This window comes from Ascaphus truei, chromosome 16 (assembly GCF_040206685.1).
Source record: "Ascaphus truei isolate aAscTru1 chromosome 16, aAscTru1.hap1, whole genome shotgun sequence".
NCBI classification, from domain to species: domain Eukaryota; kingdom Metazoa; phylum Chordata; class Amphibia; order Anura; family Ascaphidae; genus Ascaphus; species Ascaphus truei.
In genome coordinates, this window is record NC_134498.1 from 49,365,934 (window position 1) to 49,387,712 (window position 21,779).

The 21,779-nt window shown below is 48.8% G+C and overlaps 1 protein-coding gene across 2 annotated transcripts in view; it reads left to right on the forward strand.

The window, feature by feature from the left end:
* The window catches only part of LOC142467607 (ras-like protein family member 11A-like), a 37,200-nt gene extending 18,026 nt beyond the window's left edge, over nt 1-19,174 (forward strand). Inside the window, exon 4 of one of the 2 annotated variants that reach the window (XM_075573524.1) lies at nt 17,760-19,174. In XM_075573524.1, the coding sequence (XP_075429639.1) occupies nt 17,760-18,227 (468 nt within the window). In that variant the 3' untranslated portion in view covers nt 18,228-19,174. The remainder of the gene's footprint in view (nt 1-17,759) is intronic. The other variant, XM_075573523.1, reaches the window with a different exon arrangement.
* The last annotated feature ends 2,605 nt before the right edge of the window (nt 19,175-21,779 follow it).

Here is a 21,779-nt window from a genome sequence, read left to right on the forward strand (position 1 = left end):
ATAGACACTGAAGCTTTCTGTTCCACGTCTTGTCAGCATTAACTGTTTCTTTACAAAAGAAACCTAACACATTGCCTGCTATATAGGTACTGGAGAGGTACTGCATGCTATTTTAGGAGCCTGTAGCTTCAACTCTCTCTAAATAACAGAAGGTGAGGTGATAGGTGTCCCCTTACTAGCAGCAGGCAGTGGGCACTGAAGCCCCCTGTGCGGTAGCCTGTTGCAGACCCCACTGTCAGCTATGAGGTTTAACGCCACATGAAATTTAATTTGGGAGTTCTCCCAACTTGGTCAACAGCACACATTTCCATCAACAACGAAAAAGGATAGTTTATCTTAACTTCTAATTGACCAGAAATTAGTCATTGGGGGGATCTTGTTTACAGTGTCAGCTGGACTGGCTGATGTCAGTTTAGTTGTAACAAAGGTTAATGTTTAGTTAAATCCTTGGAAGATGGATGGTGCTAACAGGAACAATTTTATATGGGGATATCTGGATATACAGGGGTCAGGCCAAGCATGGCCAAGGGTGACCAGGCCCTAACATGCACTGAGGCCATGTATAAAACCCGATTGTATCTTAAATGGGACGCCAAGTGGTACAGTTTGAACATGCTTCTTTTTCCCGTGGGGTAACATAGGGTTAACAATGTATCAACTTCCAGTCACTTGAATGGACGTGACTGTGTATTACCCCACGTATTTTCCTGTTTTGTTGGGTATATGGAAAGGGAGCAGAGCGCACATATTATTAAGGGACGCTCACATCGTACACCTTCACTTGTGACATGGAAGCAGAGGTGTTGTTGAGGTTTAGCTTGGATCCCAGGCAATGAGAAGGGGGCTGGTTGGAATTAGGGTGTGGAATCTGCTTGCGTAATATTGTGTTGGCTTTCGTTGTATGAGCTGGCTCCGCTCCCGACTCACACATGCACAAACCGGGCTGTGAGAAATATCGGGCAAAGAGGTCCAGGCAAGATAGATAAGATGTCAAGGCTGATTTGACTTAAAACCTGCACCAAGCACATCACACATGATCCTGGAAATGTATCTTTGATGTGACTGACTCCCCTGTGTGATGGGTCTGGTTAAATAGTATCAATCTACTCTTTTCTCCAAAATTGCTTTGTTTCCATAGTTTTGACATTGATCAACTCTACTCTTTAATCCCGACTTTGAAATCTTCGTGCAATTATTTGTCCTGAGATACAAAAGGTCCAGCAGTTATATCCCGGGGATTGATAAAAATGCCCATATATTTGTCCATAGGAACTAACCTAAACCAGAGACAAGTAACGTATCAGGACCTCCGTCATGCCTGGGAATCTTTGGAAAATGGAAAAATGCAGCATCATATTATAAATTTAGCTCACAGGGGATTGACGCTTTAATAGGAGGTTCAGTGAGTAATAACCCCATTAATTTGATTTATACAGGGGGGTGGGTTAATTCTTAGCTATACAAAGGACCAACAGCACAGTACGAAGCAGAGGAAATGGTTTGTGAGTTAAACGGCCTTGGCAGAAAAGAACTCTCACAAATTCTAAGTGTCTCTGACTCTGCAGCCTTTGACGGGAGAGGTTTTCCCCTACGTCATCCTTCTGAGAACGAAAACCTTATGTTCTCACGAGTTTGAACTCCAAGAACCGCCCCAGGCCGCCAAATACTGCTGCTGACAGTCTGAAGCTAAGGGAGTGTTTCCTGTGCATGTCTAGTAGTGGTGAGGAAATGGCCAAATTAGGACAAGTCAGACATGAGCCAGCTGTGATTCCCTCTCTCTGCCAGTCACATTGCTGACCTGCAGCCTTACACATTCCCATGGTCTGTTACAAATGTAATCCTTACACTCAAGGCCACTTCCTAGGGAGGCATATAGGGCAACCACACTCATGTCTTATAGGGCTTGAAGTGTCATTGTACGGGGCTTACCAGCCTGTTACCAGTGGTTGTGATCCAGACTAGTCTTTCTTTAGATCTTACTTTATTATATGTATGTATGTATGTATGTATGTAGGTATGTATGTATGACTGTATGTAGGTAGGTATGTATGTATGTATGTATGTATGTATGTATGTATAAAACGGAAATAGCCGTGTTAGTCCAATTGCGATAGTACAGAATAAATGAGTACTGTACTTCAGTATTAGGTGATACCTTTTTTATTTGGACTAACAATTCATGTCAAGCTTTCGAGCATTCTCCTCTCTCTTCCTCAGGTCAGCAATACTGGGTTACAAAGGAATCTCTGGCTAAAACAGAGGTTAGGAAAGCAGAAAACAAAAACACAGAGATGTAGATGAGGTGGGTGAGAAAGGGATGTCTGAAGACATTGGAAGGGTAATAAAACGGTGACAAGGAACAGCATGGAGGGGAAGGGGATGCTGCGGGGGAGTGAGGGGGGGGAGAAAGGTGTGGATAAGAACATTGACAGAGAGGCAGGCAGGATAATTACAAACAATTGTGATAGTGTAAGGATGTGCTCACCACAAACGAGACGGGACAGCGGTGCTGAGGTGGGAAAGGTTAGAACGCCACCCACAGCCACGTGGGCACGTCTTGAGAGTAGATTGGTCTGGGGTTCCGGATCGGGGTAGGAGAGGTACGGTTGGTAGGAAGGCCGTTTGCCAAGTCCGGGGTTGGAGAGAGGGACGTTGTCGTTTACCGTAAGCCAGGATCGGAATGCCAGAGGAGCGGAGAGTCGTGTAGCCGTATGCCGAGTTCAGGTTGCCAGAGGTACAGGAAGACGTAGCGGAAGCTGGTTCGGTTCACGAGGAAGTCTGCAAAGAGAACTAGGGAGGCAGAGAAAGGTGAGAACAACTGGTTCTATGCTCAGCCAACGAGTCAGTGATTCTGCCAGGTATATATAGGAGAGAGGGTCCAATAGCAGTGCAGCAAGGTGGGGGTGTGTGGAAGGGCCAGGCTACCGCAAGGATAGGTCCAGAATGAGTCCCATGGGAGGAGCCATAAAGCCCAGTAGTCATAGTGCATTTGATTGCAGCAATGTTTTGATGCGCTGTACCTTTAAGGGGTTGGGGCGACGCCGTGTGGCCATGCCTCCGTATAGCGGGGTTTGCGTGCGCGTGACCGGGTGAAGCCGCCAGCCCGAGATTAGAAGTGCAGTCCTGGCGTGCGCGCGCCCACGTGAAGCAGTGACCGGCGCTCCGGTGAGAGAATGAGAGTGTGCTGCGGGGATCTCCGTCGGAGCTGTAGGTGAGTGAGGAGCACGCCGAGGGCGGCGTGACTCCCAAACCCTCACAGTACCCCCCCCTTCAGGGGCGACCTCCGGGCGTCCATGACATGGCTTGGAGGGATGCTTGCGATGGAAAGCCTGAACGAGGCGAGGCGCGTGGAGATCCCGGTGGGGAATCCAGGAACGTTCCTCAGGTCCAAAGCCCTTCCAGTGAACCAAATATTGTACCCTTCCTCTGGAGATCCTAGAATCCAGGATAAACTGAACCTCGTACTCCTCTTGATCTTGGACCAGAAGAGGAAGTGGAGATGCCGTGGACTTAGAAAAGCGAGAACTCCGGAATGCAGGTTTAAGTAAGGAAACATGAAAGACTGAAGGAATCTTCAACGAGGGTGGAAGACGCAAACGATAAGCCACAGGATTAATCCTCTTGACCACAGGAAAGGGACCGAGAAACTTAGGTGCTAACTTCATGGTAGGAACCTTTAAACGAATGTTCCTGGAGGAAAGCCAAACACTGTCTCCTGGGACGAATTCCGGAACCGGGCGTCGAAGACGATCTGCCTGAAGTTTCTGTCTCCCAGTAGCCACCCTTAAGTTCTCCTGAGTCCTTGTCCATAAGTCCTTTAAGCGGGAGATGCGTTTATCAACTGCTGGTACTCCTGAGGGTATAGGAGAGAAGGGTAGGCGGGAAGGGTGAAAGCCACAATTTATGAAGAAGGGCGATTCTTGAGTGGAGTCATTGCGAAGGGAGTTAAGAGCAAACTCAGCCCAAGGAAGTAGATCTACCCAATCATCCTGAGTCTCGGCTATGAAACACCGAAGGTATTGTTCCAGGTTTTGGTTGGCCCTCTCCGTCTGCCCATTGGTCTGTGGGTGGTAACCCGAGGAAAAATGAAGAGAAATACCCATCCTCCGAGAAAAGGCTCTCCAAAATCTTGACACAAACTGGGACCCACGATCAGAGACGATGGTTGCAGGTACTCCGTGAAGACGAAAAATCTCCTGGATAAAAATGTCCGCAAGCCTGGAGGAATTGGGAAGACCCCTTAAGGGCACCAGGTGAGTTTGTTTGGAAAAACGATCAATTACCACAAGGATGGTATTCTTTCCTTTGGAGTCTGGGAGTTCCACAATGAAATCCATTGAAATATGGTTCCAAGGACGGTCTGGAATAGGTAAGGGAAGAAGAAGGCCTGCAGGTCTAACCCGGGGTACTTTATTGCGAGCACAGGTGCCACATGCTTTGACAAACTCCTCTACATCCTTAGCCCTCTCAGGCCACCAGAAGGTACGTTGAACAAGGTCGTTGGTTTTCCGTATCCCTGGATGTCCTGCAGATTTAGAGGAATGGCACCACTCGAGAACCCTTTTGCGGTGTTGAGGCGCCGTGTAGAGTCTTCCCTCCGGAACCTTGAACCCCATAGGAATCTGTGATTGCTCGGATTGAATCTTGCCCATAATATCAAACGAGTTGGCGGACAGGATACATCTAGAGGGAATAATTGTCTCTAGCTGCTCTTCAGACTTGTCTTCAGCAAGGAATTGTCGAGACAGAGCATCCGCCTTTAGATTCTTGGAGCCAGGGATGAAGGAGATAAGAAAATTAAATCGAGAAAAAAATAATGCCCAGCGGGCTTGTCGAGAGTTCAAACGACGTGCCCCTTCTAAGTAGAGAAGGTTCTTATGGTCTGTAAGAATGGTTATGGGTGTCTCAGTACCTTCTAAGAAGTGTCTCCACTCTTCTAGTGCCAATTTGATCGCCAAAAGCTCCCGGTTCCCGACATCATAATTCCGTTCTGCGGCTGAAAATTTCTTCGAAAAGAAGGCACATGGATGCAGTTTAGCTAAGGGAGATGTCCTCTGTGACAAGATGGCCCCAGCCCCGATGTCCGATGCATCTACCTCCAAGGTAAATGGAAGTTTAGGATCCGGGTGGTTGAGGATGGGAGCGGACACAAAAGTCTTTTTTAGCAGATCAAATGCCCGTATGGCGGTTTCAGACCATGATGAAGGATCTACACCCTTCTTAGTGAGAGCCGTTATGGGAGATACTGTAGAGGAAAAATTGCGGATGAAACGTCGGTAATAGTTTGCAAAACCCAGAAAGCGTTGCACGGCTTTGAGAGTGGTAGGACGAGGCCAGTCCAAAATAGCCTTAAGTTTCTCTGGATCCATGTTGAAACCGGAGTCAGAGATAACGTATCCCAAAAACGCCATCGATTTGAGGTGGAACTGACATTTCTCCAATTTCGCAAAGAGATGGTTCTCCCGAAGGCGTAACAGCACTTGTTGAACATGGTTGATGTGTTCTTGAACGGATTTAGAAAAGATGAGGATGTCATCTAAGTAAACAATAAGAAATGTATTAAGAATGTCCCGAAAGATCTCGTTGACAAAATCCTGAAAAACTGCTGGTGCGTTGCACAAACCGAATGGCAAAACCAGGTACTCGTAGTGGCCGTCATGGGTGTTAAAAGCAGTCTTCCACTCGTCCCCCTCTCGTATCCTTACTAAATTGTAAGCACCTCTCAGGTCCAGTTTAGAAAAGATAGTTGCTCCCTGGAGGCGGTCGAAGAGTTCCGGAATCAAAGGCAGAGGGTAACGATTTTTGCGTGTGATATTATTCAAACCCCGGTAGTCGATGCATGGACGGAGAGAACCGTCCTTCTTCTTGACGAAGAAGAATCCTGCTCCGACCGGGGAGGAAGATTTTCTGATGAAACCCCTTTCTAAGTTCTCGGCAATATAAATGTTCATGGCTTTTGTCTCTGGAAGAGAGAGAGGGTAGGATCTTCCCCTGGGAAGAGGTGCTCCAGGAAGTAGGTCAATGGGACAATCAAAAGACCGGTGCGGCGGTAGTACCTCGGAACGTGCTTTATCGAATACGTCACGGAATTCCCAGTACACAGAAGGTAAGGAGTTGATCTTCTCTGATATGGTAGATACTCCACCGATCTTCTGGAAAACCCTGGTACATGTCTTGGCACAAGAAGGAGCCCACTGCACAGGTTCCCGATCCGTCCAGTCGATGCGAGGATTATGAAGTTGGAGCCAAGGAAGACCCAAAATCAACTCAGCAGAGGGAGTGTGGATTACATCGAGAGTAATGATCTCCGTATGGACGTCGACGAACTGCAGTAGAAGAGGTACCGTCTGTAGTGTGATGAATGCCGGATTTAGAGGTCGACCGTCAATGGCCTCCAGACCTACAGGCGTCCTCCTGTTGATAAATGGAATATTGTTCTGTCTAGCAAAAGTCTCATCAATGAAATTACCTGCAGAACCGGAATCAATGAATGCCCGTGCCCGGGTGTGAAACCCCTCTCCAGACAGTATTATAGGCAAGACTATCCTGGTAGGAAGGATGTTTTGGACGATGGGAGAAAGGGTCAGTATTCCCAACGAAACTCTCCGGGATCTCATTGGGAGCTGGCGTTTCCCGGTCTGTGGGGACACTGGGGTAAAGCGTGAGTGGAATTGCCACAATACATACAAAGTCCGGCCGTGCGCCGACGTTGCTTCTCAGCAGAAGACAGCCTGTTGCCCCCCAACTGCATTGGTTCAGGAATGTCCCCGGAAGAAGGTGACGGAGCCACGAAGGTGGGAGCAAGACTTCTTGGAACCCGTTGACGGTAATGAGAACGTTCGTATCTCCGCTCCAGTAGGCGCTGATCCACACGGATAGCCAGAGCGATTAACTCCTCCAGGTTAGTAGGACGATCTCGTGCGGCGAGCTCATCCATTAGAGTTTCAGCCAGACCTTGCCAGAACGCAGAAGATAGAGCCTCGTTGTTCCAACCCGTCTCAGCAGCAAGAGTGCGGAACTCCACAGCATACACGGCAACCGAACGATCTCCTTGAGTTATGTGGTGTAGAGCAGAAGCTGCCGCTAACTTCCGTGCTGGAGTATCGAAAACTCTTCGGAATTCCTCGACGAAAAGATCGATGTCCTGTGTGAGAGCCCCCTGTTGTTCCCAGATGGGAGAGGCCCATGCCAGTGCCTGGTCGGTGAGAAGGGAGTAGATGTAGCCAACCCTGGAGACAGAAGACACAAAGCGAGAGGGGGAGAGACGAAATTGAACGAGACATTGGTTAATGAAACCCCGGCATCCTTGGGGATCCCCCGCGTAGTGTTTGGGAGGAGGAATACGTGGTTCTGGAGTGAACGGAGGTATCAGGAAAGGATTCGCCGGTGCCACGAGTGGAGATTGGCGCGTGAGGCCTCGAACTTGAAGAGTAAGGGCGTGGACGCTTTGCTGTAAAGCATCCATTCGTTTATCAGATTGGTCCAGATAAGACTCTAATCTTGTAAAAAGAGCAGTATGGGCATTTAAAGTCCGCTCCACCTCAGCGGGGTCCATTTTTGGTGGGCTGAGCATAATGTAAGGATGTGCTCACCACAAACGAGACGGGACTGCGGTGCTGAGGTGGGAAAGGTTAGAACGCCACCCACAGCCACGTGGGCACGTCTTGAGAGTAGATTGGTCTGGGGTTCCGGATCGGGGTAGGAGAGGTACGGTTGGTAGGAAGGCCGTTTGCCAAGTCCGGGGTTGGAGAGAGGGACGTTGTCGTTTACCGTAAGCCAGGATCGGAATGCCAGAGGAGCGGAGAGTCGTGTAGCCGTATGCCGAGTTCAGGTTGCCAGAGGTACAGGAAGACGTAGCGGAAGCTGGTTCGGTTCACGAGGAAGTCTGCAAAGAGAACTAGGGAGGCAGAGAAAGGTGAGAACAACTGGTTCTATGCTCAGCCAACGAGTCAGTGATTCTGCCAGGTATATATAGGAGAGAGGGTCCAATAGCAGTGCAGCAAGGTGGGGGTGTGTGGAAGGGCCAGGCTACCGCAGGGATAGGTCCAGAATGAGTCCCATGGGAGGAGCCATAAAGCCCAGTAGTCTGAGTGCATTTGATTGCAGCAATGTTTTGATGCGCTGTATCTTTAAGGGGTTGGTGCGACGCCGTGTGGCCATGCCTCCGTATAGCGGGGTTTGCGTGCGCGTGACCGGGTGAAGCCGCCAGCCCGAGATTAGAAGTGCAGTCCTGGCGTGCGCGCGCGCGCCCACGTGAAGCAGTGACCGGCGCTCCGGTGAGGGAATGAGAGTGTGCTGCGGGGATCTCCGTCGGAGCTGTAGGTGAGTGAGGAGCACGCCGAGGGCGGCGTGACTCCCAAACCCTCACAGATAGTGACTTAATGCGGATATGGGGTTTCTCACACACTATCACAATTGTTTGTAATTATCATGCCTGCCTCTTTGCCAATGTTCATATCCACACCTTTCTCCCCCCTCACTCCCCCGCAGCATCCCCTTCCCCCTCCATGCTGTTTTTTGTCACCATTTTATTACCCTTCCAATGTCTTCAGACATCCCTTTCTCACCCACCTCATCTACATCTCTGTTATGATTGTTTTTTTCTGCTTTCCTAACCTCTGTTTTAGCCATAGACTCCTTTGTAAACCAGTTTTATGGTTTTTTTTATTGTATTTTTTACTTTATATGTTTTTCATTGCCCATTGACTGATAATATATTAATCTGTGCCCGTTAGGGTATAGATAAATACAGTGACAGTCAATGCATTTTTCTATTGATTATAGTTTTTTGTTTATTGTTTGGCATAAATTGTTTGTAATTTGGATGGCTTGTTTTTATTTCATTTTCCGATTGTTTAGCGTTTTTATTTAATTAATTATTTTGTTGGCTACTGGTTTTAATTGATGTGTCGCCTTGTGGTTTTATTAATTAATTGATTTGTTGGCTAGTCATTTAAATTAATTAATTGTTTTGTTGGCTAGTGTCTAAAATTAATTAATTCATTGGTTGGCTAGTGCTTTTATTTATTTAATTGATTGGTTGACTAGTTCTTTTATTTATTGAATTGTGGTGTTTAGGTGCTTGTGTATATGTTTTATTATTGTATATTTTTGGCCTTCATGCTTTTTTATTAGGTCATTGACTGCTATAGTGGCTTATCATGCCCATATTATATAGTATGATGTAACACTATGCCAATCAATTGGTTGAGGGGGTGTATAGTGGTCCTGGGGTGGGTGGGTAGGCCTCCCGGGTGGGTTGCATGGGAGGGTGGGTTAACCCCTTAATTACTATAGCAGTTATTAACCGCTAAGGTGATTAAGGGGTATGGGGCAATTAGATTGTATTTTTTCATGTATTCTTGCTGGCATCGGAGGACATGGCCCTGCAGTATGCTGATGAGGACGCCCTTCATGATGGCAGGGGTAAGTAGAAAAGTTTATTTACTTTATTTATGCTGGCTGGCTAATGTTTGATTTAATAATGGGCAAATGAGCATTAATCCATATCTGAATAAGTTATTTTGCCCATTACTGTACTGTATGTGTTGAGTGGGGTTGGGGGGGTACTGGGGTGTATTTATATGGTAAAGCAGGCCAGCGGGGACCCGCGGGGACCAATTGAGGACCCCAGACACTCGCGGGGACCACTTGAGGACACACAGGAACCTCCCGAGGGCCCGCAGGGACCACCTGAGCCCTCCCAGACACCCGTGGGGACCATCCGAGGGTCCACAGACACAGAGTTGTACAGTGCTTTTTTCTGAGTGCTTTTGTTGTTCATTCAATCTCCTGCAGTTTTTTCATACCCGTGGGGACCACCTGAGGACACCCGCGGCCTCTTGTATCAATCATGTGGGGGTAGAGGAGGTGGGTATTAGCGTTGTTGTGTTTTTAATGTATATTGTGGGTAGCAGCTGTTTTAATATACATTTTATTACTAGTGTACGTGAGCTGGGGGTCTCCGGAGCAGAACCGCGTTGATTTGAGGTCCGGGGACCCCCTGCTTCCCGAGATACAGGCCCTGTTATGGGGGGCCGGTATCTCCTATGCATTTAAATGTCCCCACGTCACGTGACCGTGGGAATAAAATGCATAGGGGATACCGGCACCCCATAACGGGGTCTGTATCTCGGGAAGCAGGGAAACAACGCGGTTGAAAACAATGCGGTTCTGCTCTGGAGACCCCCGGCTCATCTACACTAGTAATAAAATTTAAATAAACATTAATTTCGGGCGAGCTTTGCGCAGGGAGAAGGCGGCTCTCTCTGCAGCTGAAAGAAATCGCAAGGTAAGGCCTTTTCAGAGGGGCGTTCATCACGTCGCTGGCTACTCGCCAGTTTTGCAAATGTTGCTATCACCGGTATTCTGGGCTTTCTGCGCCGTGATAGCAACGCTGTCAAAACTGGCGATTTAAACAGCCCGGCGATTTCTTTTCCCGGCGCTTAGTGCATAGGCCCCAGAGTCGGAAACAAATGCACTGATTTTATCACTGCTTTGTGAATAGGCCCCTTAGTCTTCATTCATTCGCATTGGGTGAAGGGAACTGTTATCAGGGAGAAAATGTTGAATTTTTTTCAGTTACATTTCCAAGGGTATCCTTGATAAATGTCAAAACCTCCTGAAAGCAACAGACGCTCCAACATGGGGCAAATGCTAATAGGTAGACTTTAGTTCTCCTGTCTTTGTAGGATACGTGAGCTATCTGGCACCTCCAAGGAAGGCAAAGTAACACAGGCCATTTATTATACGTAAAGATCATTTTACCAATAAAACCTGTGTATTTACGCATTTACGTGTGTGTGTGTGTGTGTGTATGTATGTATGTATATATATATATACTAGCTGAGAGACCCGGCGTTGCCCGGGATGTAATGTTCCCGCTCCTCTCTGTCTCCTCTCTCCTCCCCCCTCTCTCTGTTTGTCCCCCATTCACATCAATCCAGTCATCCCCCCTCCCTCCTTTACAGCTCTGTTTGTCCCCCTTTACAGCTTCATGCAGTGTGAGTGCGTCAGTCATTGTGTGTGCGTCAGTCAGTCAGTGTGTGTGTGTGTGTGCGCGCGCGCGTCAGTGAGTCTGACGCAGAAACACAAACACACACACAGACTGACTGACGCACACACACACACACACAGTCAGTGTGTGCGTGTGTGTGTGCCTCAGTCAGTGTGTGCGTGCGTGCCTCAGTCAGTGTGTGCGTGCGTGTGTGCCTCAGTCAGTGTGTGCGTGCGTGCGCGTCAGTCAGTGTGTGCGTGCGTGCGGCAGTCAGTCAGTGTGTGTGTGCGTGCGTCAGTCACTGTGTGTGTGCGTGTGCGCGTCAGTCAGTGTGTGTGTGTGTGTCAGTGTGTGTGTCAGTGTGTGTGTGCGCCAGTCAGTGTGTGTGTGTGCGGCAGTCAGTGTGTGTGTGCGCGTCAGTCAGTGTGTGCGTCAGTCAGTGTGTGTGTGTGTGCGTGCGTCAGTCAGGGTGTGTGTGCGTGCGTCAGTCAAAGTGTGTGTGCGTGCGTCAGTCAAAGTGTGTGTGTGCGTGCGTCAGTCAGGGTGTGTGTGCGTGCGTCAGTCAGGGTGTGTGTGCGTGCGTCAGTCAGGGTGTGTGCGTGCGTCAATCAGGGTGTGTGTGCGTGCGTCAGTCAGGGTGTGTGCGTGCGTTAGTCAGGGTGTGTGTGCGTGCGTCAGTCAGGGTGTGTGGTTGCGTCAGTCAGGGGGTGTGTGCGTGCGTCAGTCATGGGGTGTGTGCGTGCATCAGTCATGGGGTGTGTGCGTGCATCAGTCATGGGGTGTGTGCGTGCACGTGGCAGCCAGCCGGTGTGTGTATGTGTGCACGTCAGTCACTCTGTGTGTGTGTGTGCGTCAGTAAGGGGTTGTGTGTGTGTGCGTGGCAGTCAGTGCTTGTGTGTGCGTCAGTGAGTGTGTGCGCGTGCGTCAGTCAGGGTGTGTGTGCGCCATTCAGTGTGTGTCAGCCAGTCAGTGTGTGTGTGTGTGTGTGTACCTCCTTGCGCCAGCCGGTGCTCCCGGCCGCGGGGGGGGTTGTGTGTGGTGGGGGGGTTGTGTGTGTGGGTGGGGGTTGTGTGTGGGGGGGGGTTGTGAGGGGGGTTACCTCCTTGCGCCACCCGGTGCTCCCGGCCGCGGGGGGGGGGGGTTAGGTTACCTCCTTGCGCCACCCGGTGCTCCCGGCTCGGCCGCGGTGGGGTGTGAGGGGGGGTTACCTCCTTGCGCCACCCGGTGCTCCCGGCTCGGCCGCGGGGGGGGGTTGTGTGTGGTGGGGGGGGAGGTTACCTCCTTGCGCCCCCGGTGCTCCCGGCTCGGCCGCGGGGGGGGGGGGTTAACTGCTTGCTGGCGCTCCCGGAGTTAATACGGGGCCCCGATGAGAAGAGCTGAGTGGCAGGCGGCAGCGTGTGAGAGGCGGCGGGAGTTTTGCTGGCGGCGTGTGAGTGGTGAGGTGGAGGAGGCTTGGTGTCGGGGAGGCTGAGGTTTGCGGTAAGGGGGGGTTTGCGGTGAGGGGGGGTTTGCGGTGAGGGGGGGGTTGCGGTGAGGGGGGGCAGGGGGTTTGCGGTGAGGGGGGCTCACACACACACACACACGACGGGAGTGAGAGGTGGTGGAGAGTGGGACTGGCGCAGATCCGAGGTGTGTGTGTGTGTGTGTTTGTGTGTGTGTCTCTCCTATGGCCTGTCACTCCGCCTCAGGCCAATGAGAGGTGTGCGGGGGTGGGCGGGCCAAGGGAGCCATCTCATTGGCCTGGCCCAAGGTCCAATGTGATTGCCGCTAGGGACACAGGGAGGGACACAGGGAGACACATACAGACATAGACACATAGGACGCTTTCAGAAATATATAGTAAGATATATATATATATATATATATATATATATATATATATATATATATATATAATAGCATGTTCTTGTATAGCGCTGCTAGTTTTTTACGTAGCGCTTTACAGAGACATTTTGCAGACACAGTCCCTGCCCCATGGAGCTTACAATCTATTTTTTGGTGCCTGATTCACAGGGAGATAAAGTGACTTGCCCAAGGTCACAAGGAACCGACACTGGGAATTGAACCAGGCTCCCCTGCTTCACACTCAGTGCCAGTCAGTGTCTTAACTTTACTTTACTGAGCCACTCCTTCTCCCTATCATATACAAATATTACTTGTGAGCACATTCACGTCTTCGACAGATCTGCAACCCTGCCATTCACCATTACCACCTAGCATACAGTGCATCCACTGCATCAATGGATTCTGGGAAATGACATGCAAATGAGCACACTGCCACCTTTTGTCTTAAAGTCATAATTACATGACACCCTTAAGCCAATGCTCGCTGCTTTAAACACAGCTTTTAAACATAGCCTGGGATGAGATGCAAAGCCAGCGAACTCACTCACAGACAGTCTGTTTCGACCTTGTGGGTCTCTTCAGTGTGAGGCTGGTCGTACTGGCTTTGCAATGTAAGACTTGAGTAGGTCTTCACCACACATTATTTAGGTATAACCTAAATTATATATATATAATAGAAGCAGTGACAATCTCCCCATAACCTGCTCTCAGATTGGCCAAGGATCTTCAAGCTGCTATAATTAGCTGAAGGTTATTAGCGCCAACCAATGGGAGACGTTCCGTGCATCGCTACTCAGTTAACATGGACAGTAAACGGTACGTTAGGTACAGCTGGTTTCATTAGCTACACTACCTGCTAACTGGGTACCGTTGGCGGATGTGAAGGGTTTTTTGTTGTTACTTGTTAAATCTGGTGTTCCTTTTACAAGTCTCTCTATATTTTTGCGTCCCAGATACATTCATTCTTTGCTGCAGTATTTGGTTAGTGTGCAGGCTCCTAGCACATCACGGAGCAGGCATGTGCTCTGGGCTTCCCCGTGTGCTGCACACACGTGTTACTGCTTATCTCTCTCCGTGCTGTCCACTTCTGATTGTTTTCTCACGTTTATTGAAACCCCGTTGGGGTTACTCGCAGAATAAACCTTTCCTAACATGTTCTGTACAAAGCGATTCACCGCAGGCCTCTCTCTGGCGCTGAAGGGGGTGCAACATACGTCATGGTGATTGATGGGTGGGAAAGTGACCTCCCTTGGCTGTTTTGGGATCACTGCTGCCTCCAATGCTGGAACCTGGATGGGGTTTGCACGTGAGCCACCATTGTTTTCCTGAGCATTAAGAAGCTGTTAAAGGGTCACATGAAAACATCAGTCACGTGGCTCCCCGTTATTGTTTTAGGGGGGGTGTGTTTTGTTTATGTTACCTGTACGGTCCCTCAAAGTTGATCTGCAGGGTTCCAACCTTCGGTGACCGGCACTTTTCCCTTCATGGCCATGGTCCCGCAGCCAGGAGAAGCTGCCACGGCATCGGGAGATGTCACCGCGACTTTGTGTCGCCAACCCCGCGGCTATATTGGTCGTTTTTTGTTTTGTGTCAATTACAGGCGCAAAAAAATAAAAAAAAGCTGCAAATATCGCAGGAACCAGGGTGTCCACGAGGTCGGGTTATGGACCGGCCCCGGTACGGGTGCATTAATCGATCCCTCCAGGCCGGGGGGGGGGGGAGGGTCAGACTCATTCCTCAAGACCAACAGGTCAGGTTTTAAGGATATTCATGGCTTGAACAGAGGTGGCTCAATCAGCGGCTCAGCCATTTTGATTAAGCCACCTGTGCTGAAGCAGGGATATCTTTAAACCCTGACCTGTTTGTGGCTCTTGAGGACTGAGTTTGGCCACCCCTGCCCTAGAGTGTAAGCTCTCTGGATCAGGGCCCGCGTTACCTTTTGTATCTGTTTGAGCTTGTCTGTCCTTATTGGGTCCCATTGTACCACGCGACAGAATACGTTGGTGCTTTACAAATAAACAATAATAATAATGACAAAACACAGGGGCTGCTGCTTTGAAAGGGCTTTGCTGAAATGCTTTATCCTTTAGCAATAATCTATCACAACCTTTTTCTGTCCAGCGTGAGACAGACAAACGTGCAGGGGTAGGGCGCTCGGACGTACATACCGAGGTTATATGTTGTAGGAGCAGCAAGTAAAGGGTCTGCCCTGCGCACTAAAACGTCTGCATCAAAGTCGGGAACAATTTATCGCGTCATACGCGCAAGGAAAATGTATTAATTGGTCAGTTACTCGTAGCAGTAAAAGGGTTAATCCCGTTCTATCCGGGTATTGACCCCTGCAAGAGAAATTATTAACAAACTTTGTGAGTCAGAAGATTCAAAGCCACATAATATGTAACCCAGTGTGATTTATGGCCTCGCTCGGTCCAACCTCCCTCCAGCGTTTCCTGCAGGGTCTGAGCTTTCATTTTTAATCCCAGAACCCAAACAAGGAGTTTAACTTCGTCCCAGAGCTCGTTCCTGATAAGAGAATGATTCGAAAACACAGAGCAAGCTCATCCATCAACTAATTACACAGGAAACGTCTTTTATAATACTGCGCAGGGCTCCTAACGCCCCCTAATAACAGGAGGGAAAACAGCGGCTCTGCGACAACGCATGCACGGCTTCCCAATGTGCGGCAGGCTGTCTGCTGGGGGCCGTTTCGGGTCAGCTGTTTAAACTCTCAGGAAGGTTTTGAAGATGAAATTAAAATCCCATTTGTGAGCAGATTCTCGTCTCCGACAGCTCTGCAACGCTGCTCTCCCTCATTATCTCCCAGCATACAATGCTTCCACTGCAGCAAGGGATTCTGGGTAGTGACATGCAAATGACACAGGGTCACCTTTTTATTCATGGCCGTTTTAACACGGACCCCTTTAATCTTATGCCTGCCGCATTACACAGCTTTTTAGCACATTGTGGCTTAAAGAAGTGCAGAGCCAGTAGCCCTGCTCACAGACAGCTTTTTCAACCTTTTGGGTCTCTTCAGTGTGGGGCTGGTTATACCGGCTTTGGTATGTGGAGCTGGGATAGGTTTCAACCCCACATTAAACAAGATATAGTGGGAAGATGAAATAAGAACAGTGACCGTTGTCCTTGGACTTAGATTTTGAAGGGGCTCCTTTATCTCACTGTTTGTTTGTGTGTTTGCTGCGTTGCATCCTTGTTTGGTTTCATATCTGCCTGTATTATGCAGAGTGTGCAGAGTGTGCGGATAGAGTAGTGGGATTATGCCTGGGTACATTTACTACACATTGAGGCCGTGCTTTTTGAATGACATCTTAGAAAGATTTAAGCAATATTTATGCTGTTCCCCTTTTGCCTCAAAAACAAAGTGTAATTGTAAGTTTGTAAATAAAACAAAACAAAAAAGTAATGTTCCTCTGTATGAAATAGAAAACAATGGTACTTGGAAGCTTCGGGGACCCCCGCACTTTGACCAAACAGGGCGTTTGTGCAGTAGCATTAGCAGCTAAAAAGAGCAGTGGTCACAATCACAATATGGACTTACAAAATATTTGCACCTCTATACAGATATACAGTTAGGTCCGGAAGTAATTGGACACTGACACAATTTTCATAATTTTGGCTCTGTACGCCACCACAATGGATTTGAAATTAAACAACCGAGATGCAATAGAAGTGCAGACTTTCAGCTTTAATTCAAGGGGTTGAACAAAAATATCATATGAAACGTTTAGGAATTGCAACCATTTTCATACACACTCCCCTTATTTCAGGGGCTCAAATGTAATTGGACAAATTAACACAATCATAAATAAAATGTTGATTTTTAATACTTTGTCGAGAATCCTTTGCAGGCAATGACTGCTTGAAATCTGGAACGCATGGACATCACCAAACGCTGGGTTTCCTCCTTTGTGATGCTTTGCCAGAACTTTACTGCAGCTGTCTTACCCAACAGCGCTTTTCAGTAAGATTGCTGATTAAAATGTGGGAGATTTGTAAAACGCCCACGAACTTACAGTGGGATCGGGCAAATAAATCATTTCTGATAGACATCCCGGAGTTTTTATTTTTTCCCCCTTTAATATGCACATCAATACAATCCGCACAGAGATAAGTAATTAGCTAAGTTGCCAATGGATCCGTTCTCCTGTGATCGATCGGCGAAGATTCGGCTCGGGGGTTCACTAAATGGCTGTCAGTGCAGCAGAAGAGGAGCAAAGATGCAAAGTTCTGTGGGGAAGATCATGTGACCAGGCAGTCACTAGATACAATTGGTGCACTGCTAGAGAGAGGGCAGGGCTCAAAAAGGGGTGTGCCAGAGCCTGTTTCAGAAGAGGAAGGGGATGTGACTTTGGAAATGGTTGCTATAGAAACAAAAATTGCTTGGTACATTATAATACATTAAAAATGTCATTCAGAGAAAAAATGTTACGAGTATTTTCCCAGAGTACAGAACAGATTAATTAAAAACACACATGTAGAATATTGCCTGGTCTGCCGCTTTAACACTAAAAATGTAAAGACTGAAGCCTGCAGATTGTGGAGGTGAATCCGTGCTGTAAATCTCCATGAATAACATAAACATCAGCAAAATATATCCTATCCGGAAACAGCCGGCAATCCACAGGTCTTTGCAAAGCTTGACCAAGGTCCGAGTTAGGACCGAAGCGTCAGTCCATCCACAATTAAACACTCTTTTTGGACCTTTGCAAAGACCTGTGCAGCGCCGGTTCCTTCCTGATAGGATCTATTTTGCAGGGGTGTAACCCGGGGCAATTCGGGGTCTAACCCAGGGCAATGTGACAGACAACGTGAGTGCTCCGCCCTTCGAAGTTTGACATAAACACCTGGCCAGTAGTTGCAGGTGAGATTTATTTCTCCCACTTCTCTCTCTCTCACATAGGACGATACGGACAACATTTCCTGCCAGGAGCAAATTAACCGGTCGATTTACTGGGCGGACGGATTTGTGTTTGTCTTTTCCATCACCGACTATAACAGCTACCAGACGCTTCGGCCGCTCTACCAGCACCTGCGCAAAATCCACCCCAACACCAAGATCCCACTGCTCCTGGTGGGAAACAAAGGGGACCTCCTGAGGGCCCGACAAGTGGCTTCCAACGAGGGCCTCCAATTGGCCAACGAATTGACTGGGACCTATGCCGAGGTGTCGGCACGGGAGAACTATGACGGTGTATACGGGGCTTTCTACCAGCTGTGTCAGGAGGTGGGCAAAATGATCTTCAGCTGCAACGGGGAGAAACGCAGGGGTCTCCATCTCGTGCGCCCCCGATCCCCCAACATGCAGGACCTGAAAAGGCGCTTCAAGCAGGTGCTGTCGTCCAAAATAAAGGCTACTACCAGCCTCTGACCAGCGCAGCTGACCGGGGCAATTTTATCAGAGTCTCCCGGCTGCAAACATGTATCAATGAGGTGGGGGGGGGGGGGGGGAACGGAGACGTGGGATTATTACTCCAGAAAATCTGGTGCGGTTTTTAGCATCCGTTTTCATATCAGACTGATCCATATCACACTTTGGCGCATATCTCCCTTATCACTGTAAATGAGGGCATGAATCTCAGCAGGGCGTTATAGCAGGGCGTTATAGTTATATAGAACATTAAATAACTCAAATTGTATAAATAAAATACAGCCAGAAAGTACTTTACATAGGGAAAGGGATATTAGAACTTGCACTGAGGGAGAGATACGGGAAGTCTGAGGGAAAACCTTTCTACTTTAAGAGTAGTGGTTGCACAGGGCAGCCGCCCTGCAGAGCTAACGGTAGTGAATATACAGTGAAAGAACTGACAAATGACTGGGATATAAGCAAGAAAACTTTACAGGGCAATAAATACCGAAGCAACTATTTAGATCAACAGTTTTACAGAGGGGGAAAAGGGCAGACGATAGGGACAAAATATTATTTGATGTCATCAATTTCCACATGTCCGTGTTGTTAGTAATTAACTGTAGTGTGATGTCACCAAGGCGAACAAATCACCACTATTTTTTTTATTCACAAACCATCATTACCACTACCTTTTTGTAAAGAAAAGAGACTTGTTTTAAAAAAGGTTCTTTGTTTCAATTGTGTTTCTCTTTTTATACAATAAAAATATGAAGAAGGTTACATGGCATCGAGCTCGTTAAAATCCGGTCATTGTGCCGTGCCCCGTTACGTTAACAGCTTTAGGGTCTTCAGAGTCCGACAGAACCAGCATGGATCTCTTTTCAAAGCCTCCCGGCTGCCAACCTGGGAACAAACTGGTGTGAAACGAAATATCAGCACCAGATTGATGACAGAACAGGACCCTGTGCTGGTTTTCGCACTGACTTTGCTTCAGTTTTTCAGGTGAGGACATGGTGATCTTTGCATGTTTAGTGAAACGAAATAACAAGCAGCAAATAATACAATGCCCCAAAGGTCCCGAAGGGTAAGTATTGTATATCAGCGGTTCCCTGATGGAAACATGTCCCCCTGTAAGTATTTCCTTCTCACTGCTGCCATGGGCAGTCTTGTACTGTTTTGTAGTGGTTATTACAGGCAGGTGAGACACCTGGGCAGAGCCTGCATTTCAGGTATGCTCTTTGTATACACAGAAGTGGTCCTGGCAAACGTACTCAGCACCTGCTAGGTAATTATCCCCATCTAACTGTATTTATTAAATGAATTGGATATTTGGGAAATATTTAGAGCAGTGTTGTGCCAGCGGTTTGCTCTCACTCTGAAAAGTCCATGATACTTGTGTGCTCTGGTAAACGTGTGTGTACACACCACAAAGACAGAATATCCATGATGTAGCTGCATGCGTTTAACCTGCTTTACTCACCCCGGCGTCACACCACGGTTAAACTGCATACAAGGATTCTGGGTATTGAAGTGGATTCCCTAGAGCATTTGTACAGCTCCACTTGGATCAAGGAAGTGCAGAGCCTGTGCACACCGCCAGAGACAGCTGTTTGGCCCTTTTACATGCATTGTGAAGCTGGTACGAGCTATGGTGGGCGTAAAAACATTGTAAACAGCTGGAATTGGATTATCTGCAGATATGCTTCCAGAGTTCTCTGTACTCAAGTCTCTTTTGTGAGAGCGGCACAGTATTAAGCAGCGCTGGTAATGGAAACAGAACGTGGGAGGTTCTTCTACCTTCCGTGGAACACTTTAAGACACGGACATGTGAGTCCTTTATACATGGCAAGCAATCAGGAGGCAAGCACACGGACTTAATCAAGAATATTTCAATGTGCCAAAATATTCTTGATTAAGTCCGTGTGCCTGCCTCCTGTTTGCTTACCGACTACTTCAGGGACCCCTGGATTTCCCTGGACACAGCGCACCGGCAGCTAAGTGCCCCCCTCTAAAACGTATTTTTGAGTGCATGCATTACCCCTCTTTCCCTTATAGATGCCTTCATATATCGTTTACAGAGCTCACTGGTCTCTTCTTCATTCTGTACAATCTGATTTCCACAAAGAACTTCCATGAAAAGGTATCACAACGTGCAACAAATCTACACTTCTACAAGAACAACACGGATGCTGGGACTGTGCGTGTTGCCACTTGGAAGGTGCCGGGGTATTGGGAGGAGCCGGCGTGTGATATTATGTAGCAGGTTAGCTATTTCCATTGTTTCTTGCTTAATCCGACTTTGTCAAGTACATGAAACTTGCTGGGTTATTCTCTACATACGATGCTGACGTGCTGCGAGGTTTATATATATAGCCTGCTTTATACACAGCCTGCAATGTTATATGCAATTTGAAATGATACAGTTGACAGGTACACAGTGGCGGATGCCATTAGGCCCGGGCCTGGCATGGCAAATTTTCCATTCTTTCTTGCACCCCATATACAGAAGCACCGCTCTCTTCCTGTCACGGTCGTGCTCGCCACAAACCAGGGTCGGACCGCGTGGCTGAGGTGGGGTTATATCGCACCGACCTTAGACCGCGCAGGCTGATCCGGAATGCGAAATCCATAGTCAAACGAGCCAGGGTCGGGACTGGAGAGAGCAGCGTAGTCAGTGGACGAGCCAGGGTCGGGACTGGAGAGAGCAGCGTAGTCAGTGGACGAGCCAGGGTCGGGATTGGAGAGAGCATCGTAGTCAGTGGACGAGCCAGGGTCAGGATTGGAGAGAGCAGCGTAGTCAGTGGACGAGCCAGGGTCAGGACTGGAGAGAGCAGCGTAGTCAGTGGACGAGCCAGGGTCAGGACTGGAGAGAGCAGCGTAGTCAGTGGACGAGCCAGGGTCAGGACTGGAGAGAGCAGCGTAGTCAGTGGACGAGCCAGGGTCAGGACTGGAGAGAGCAGCGTAGTCAGTGGACGAGCCAGGGTCAGGACTGGAGAGAGCAGCATAGTCAGTGGACGAGCCAGGGTCAGGATAGGAGAGAGCAGCGTAGTCAGTGGACGAGCCAGGGTCAGGACTGGAGAGAGCAGCGTAGTCAGTGGACGAGCCAGGGTCAGGACTGGAGAGAGCAGCATAGTCAGTGGACGAGCCAGGGTCAGGATAGGAGAGAGCAGCGTAGTCAGTGGACGAGCCAGGGTCGGGACTGGAGAGAGCAGCGTAGTCAGTGGACGAGCCAGGGTCAGGATAGGAGAGAGCAGCGTAGTCAGTGGACGAGCCAGGGTCGGGACTGGAGAGAGCAGCGTAGTCAGTGGACGAGCCAGGGTCAGGACTGGAGAGAGCAGCGTAGTCAGTGGACGAGCCAGGGTCAGGACTGGAGAGAGCAGCGTAGTCAGTGGACGAGCCAGGGTCAGGACTGGAGAGAGCAGCGTAGTCAGTGGACGAGCCAGGGTCAGGACTGGAGAGAGCAGCGTAGTCAGTGGACGAGCCAGGGTCAGGACTGGAGAGAGCAGCGTAGTCAGTGGACGAGCCAGGGTCAGGACTGGAGAGAGCAGCGTAGTCAGTGGACGAGCCAGG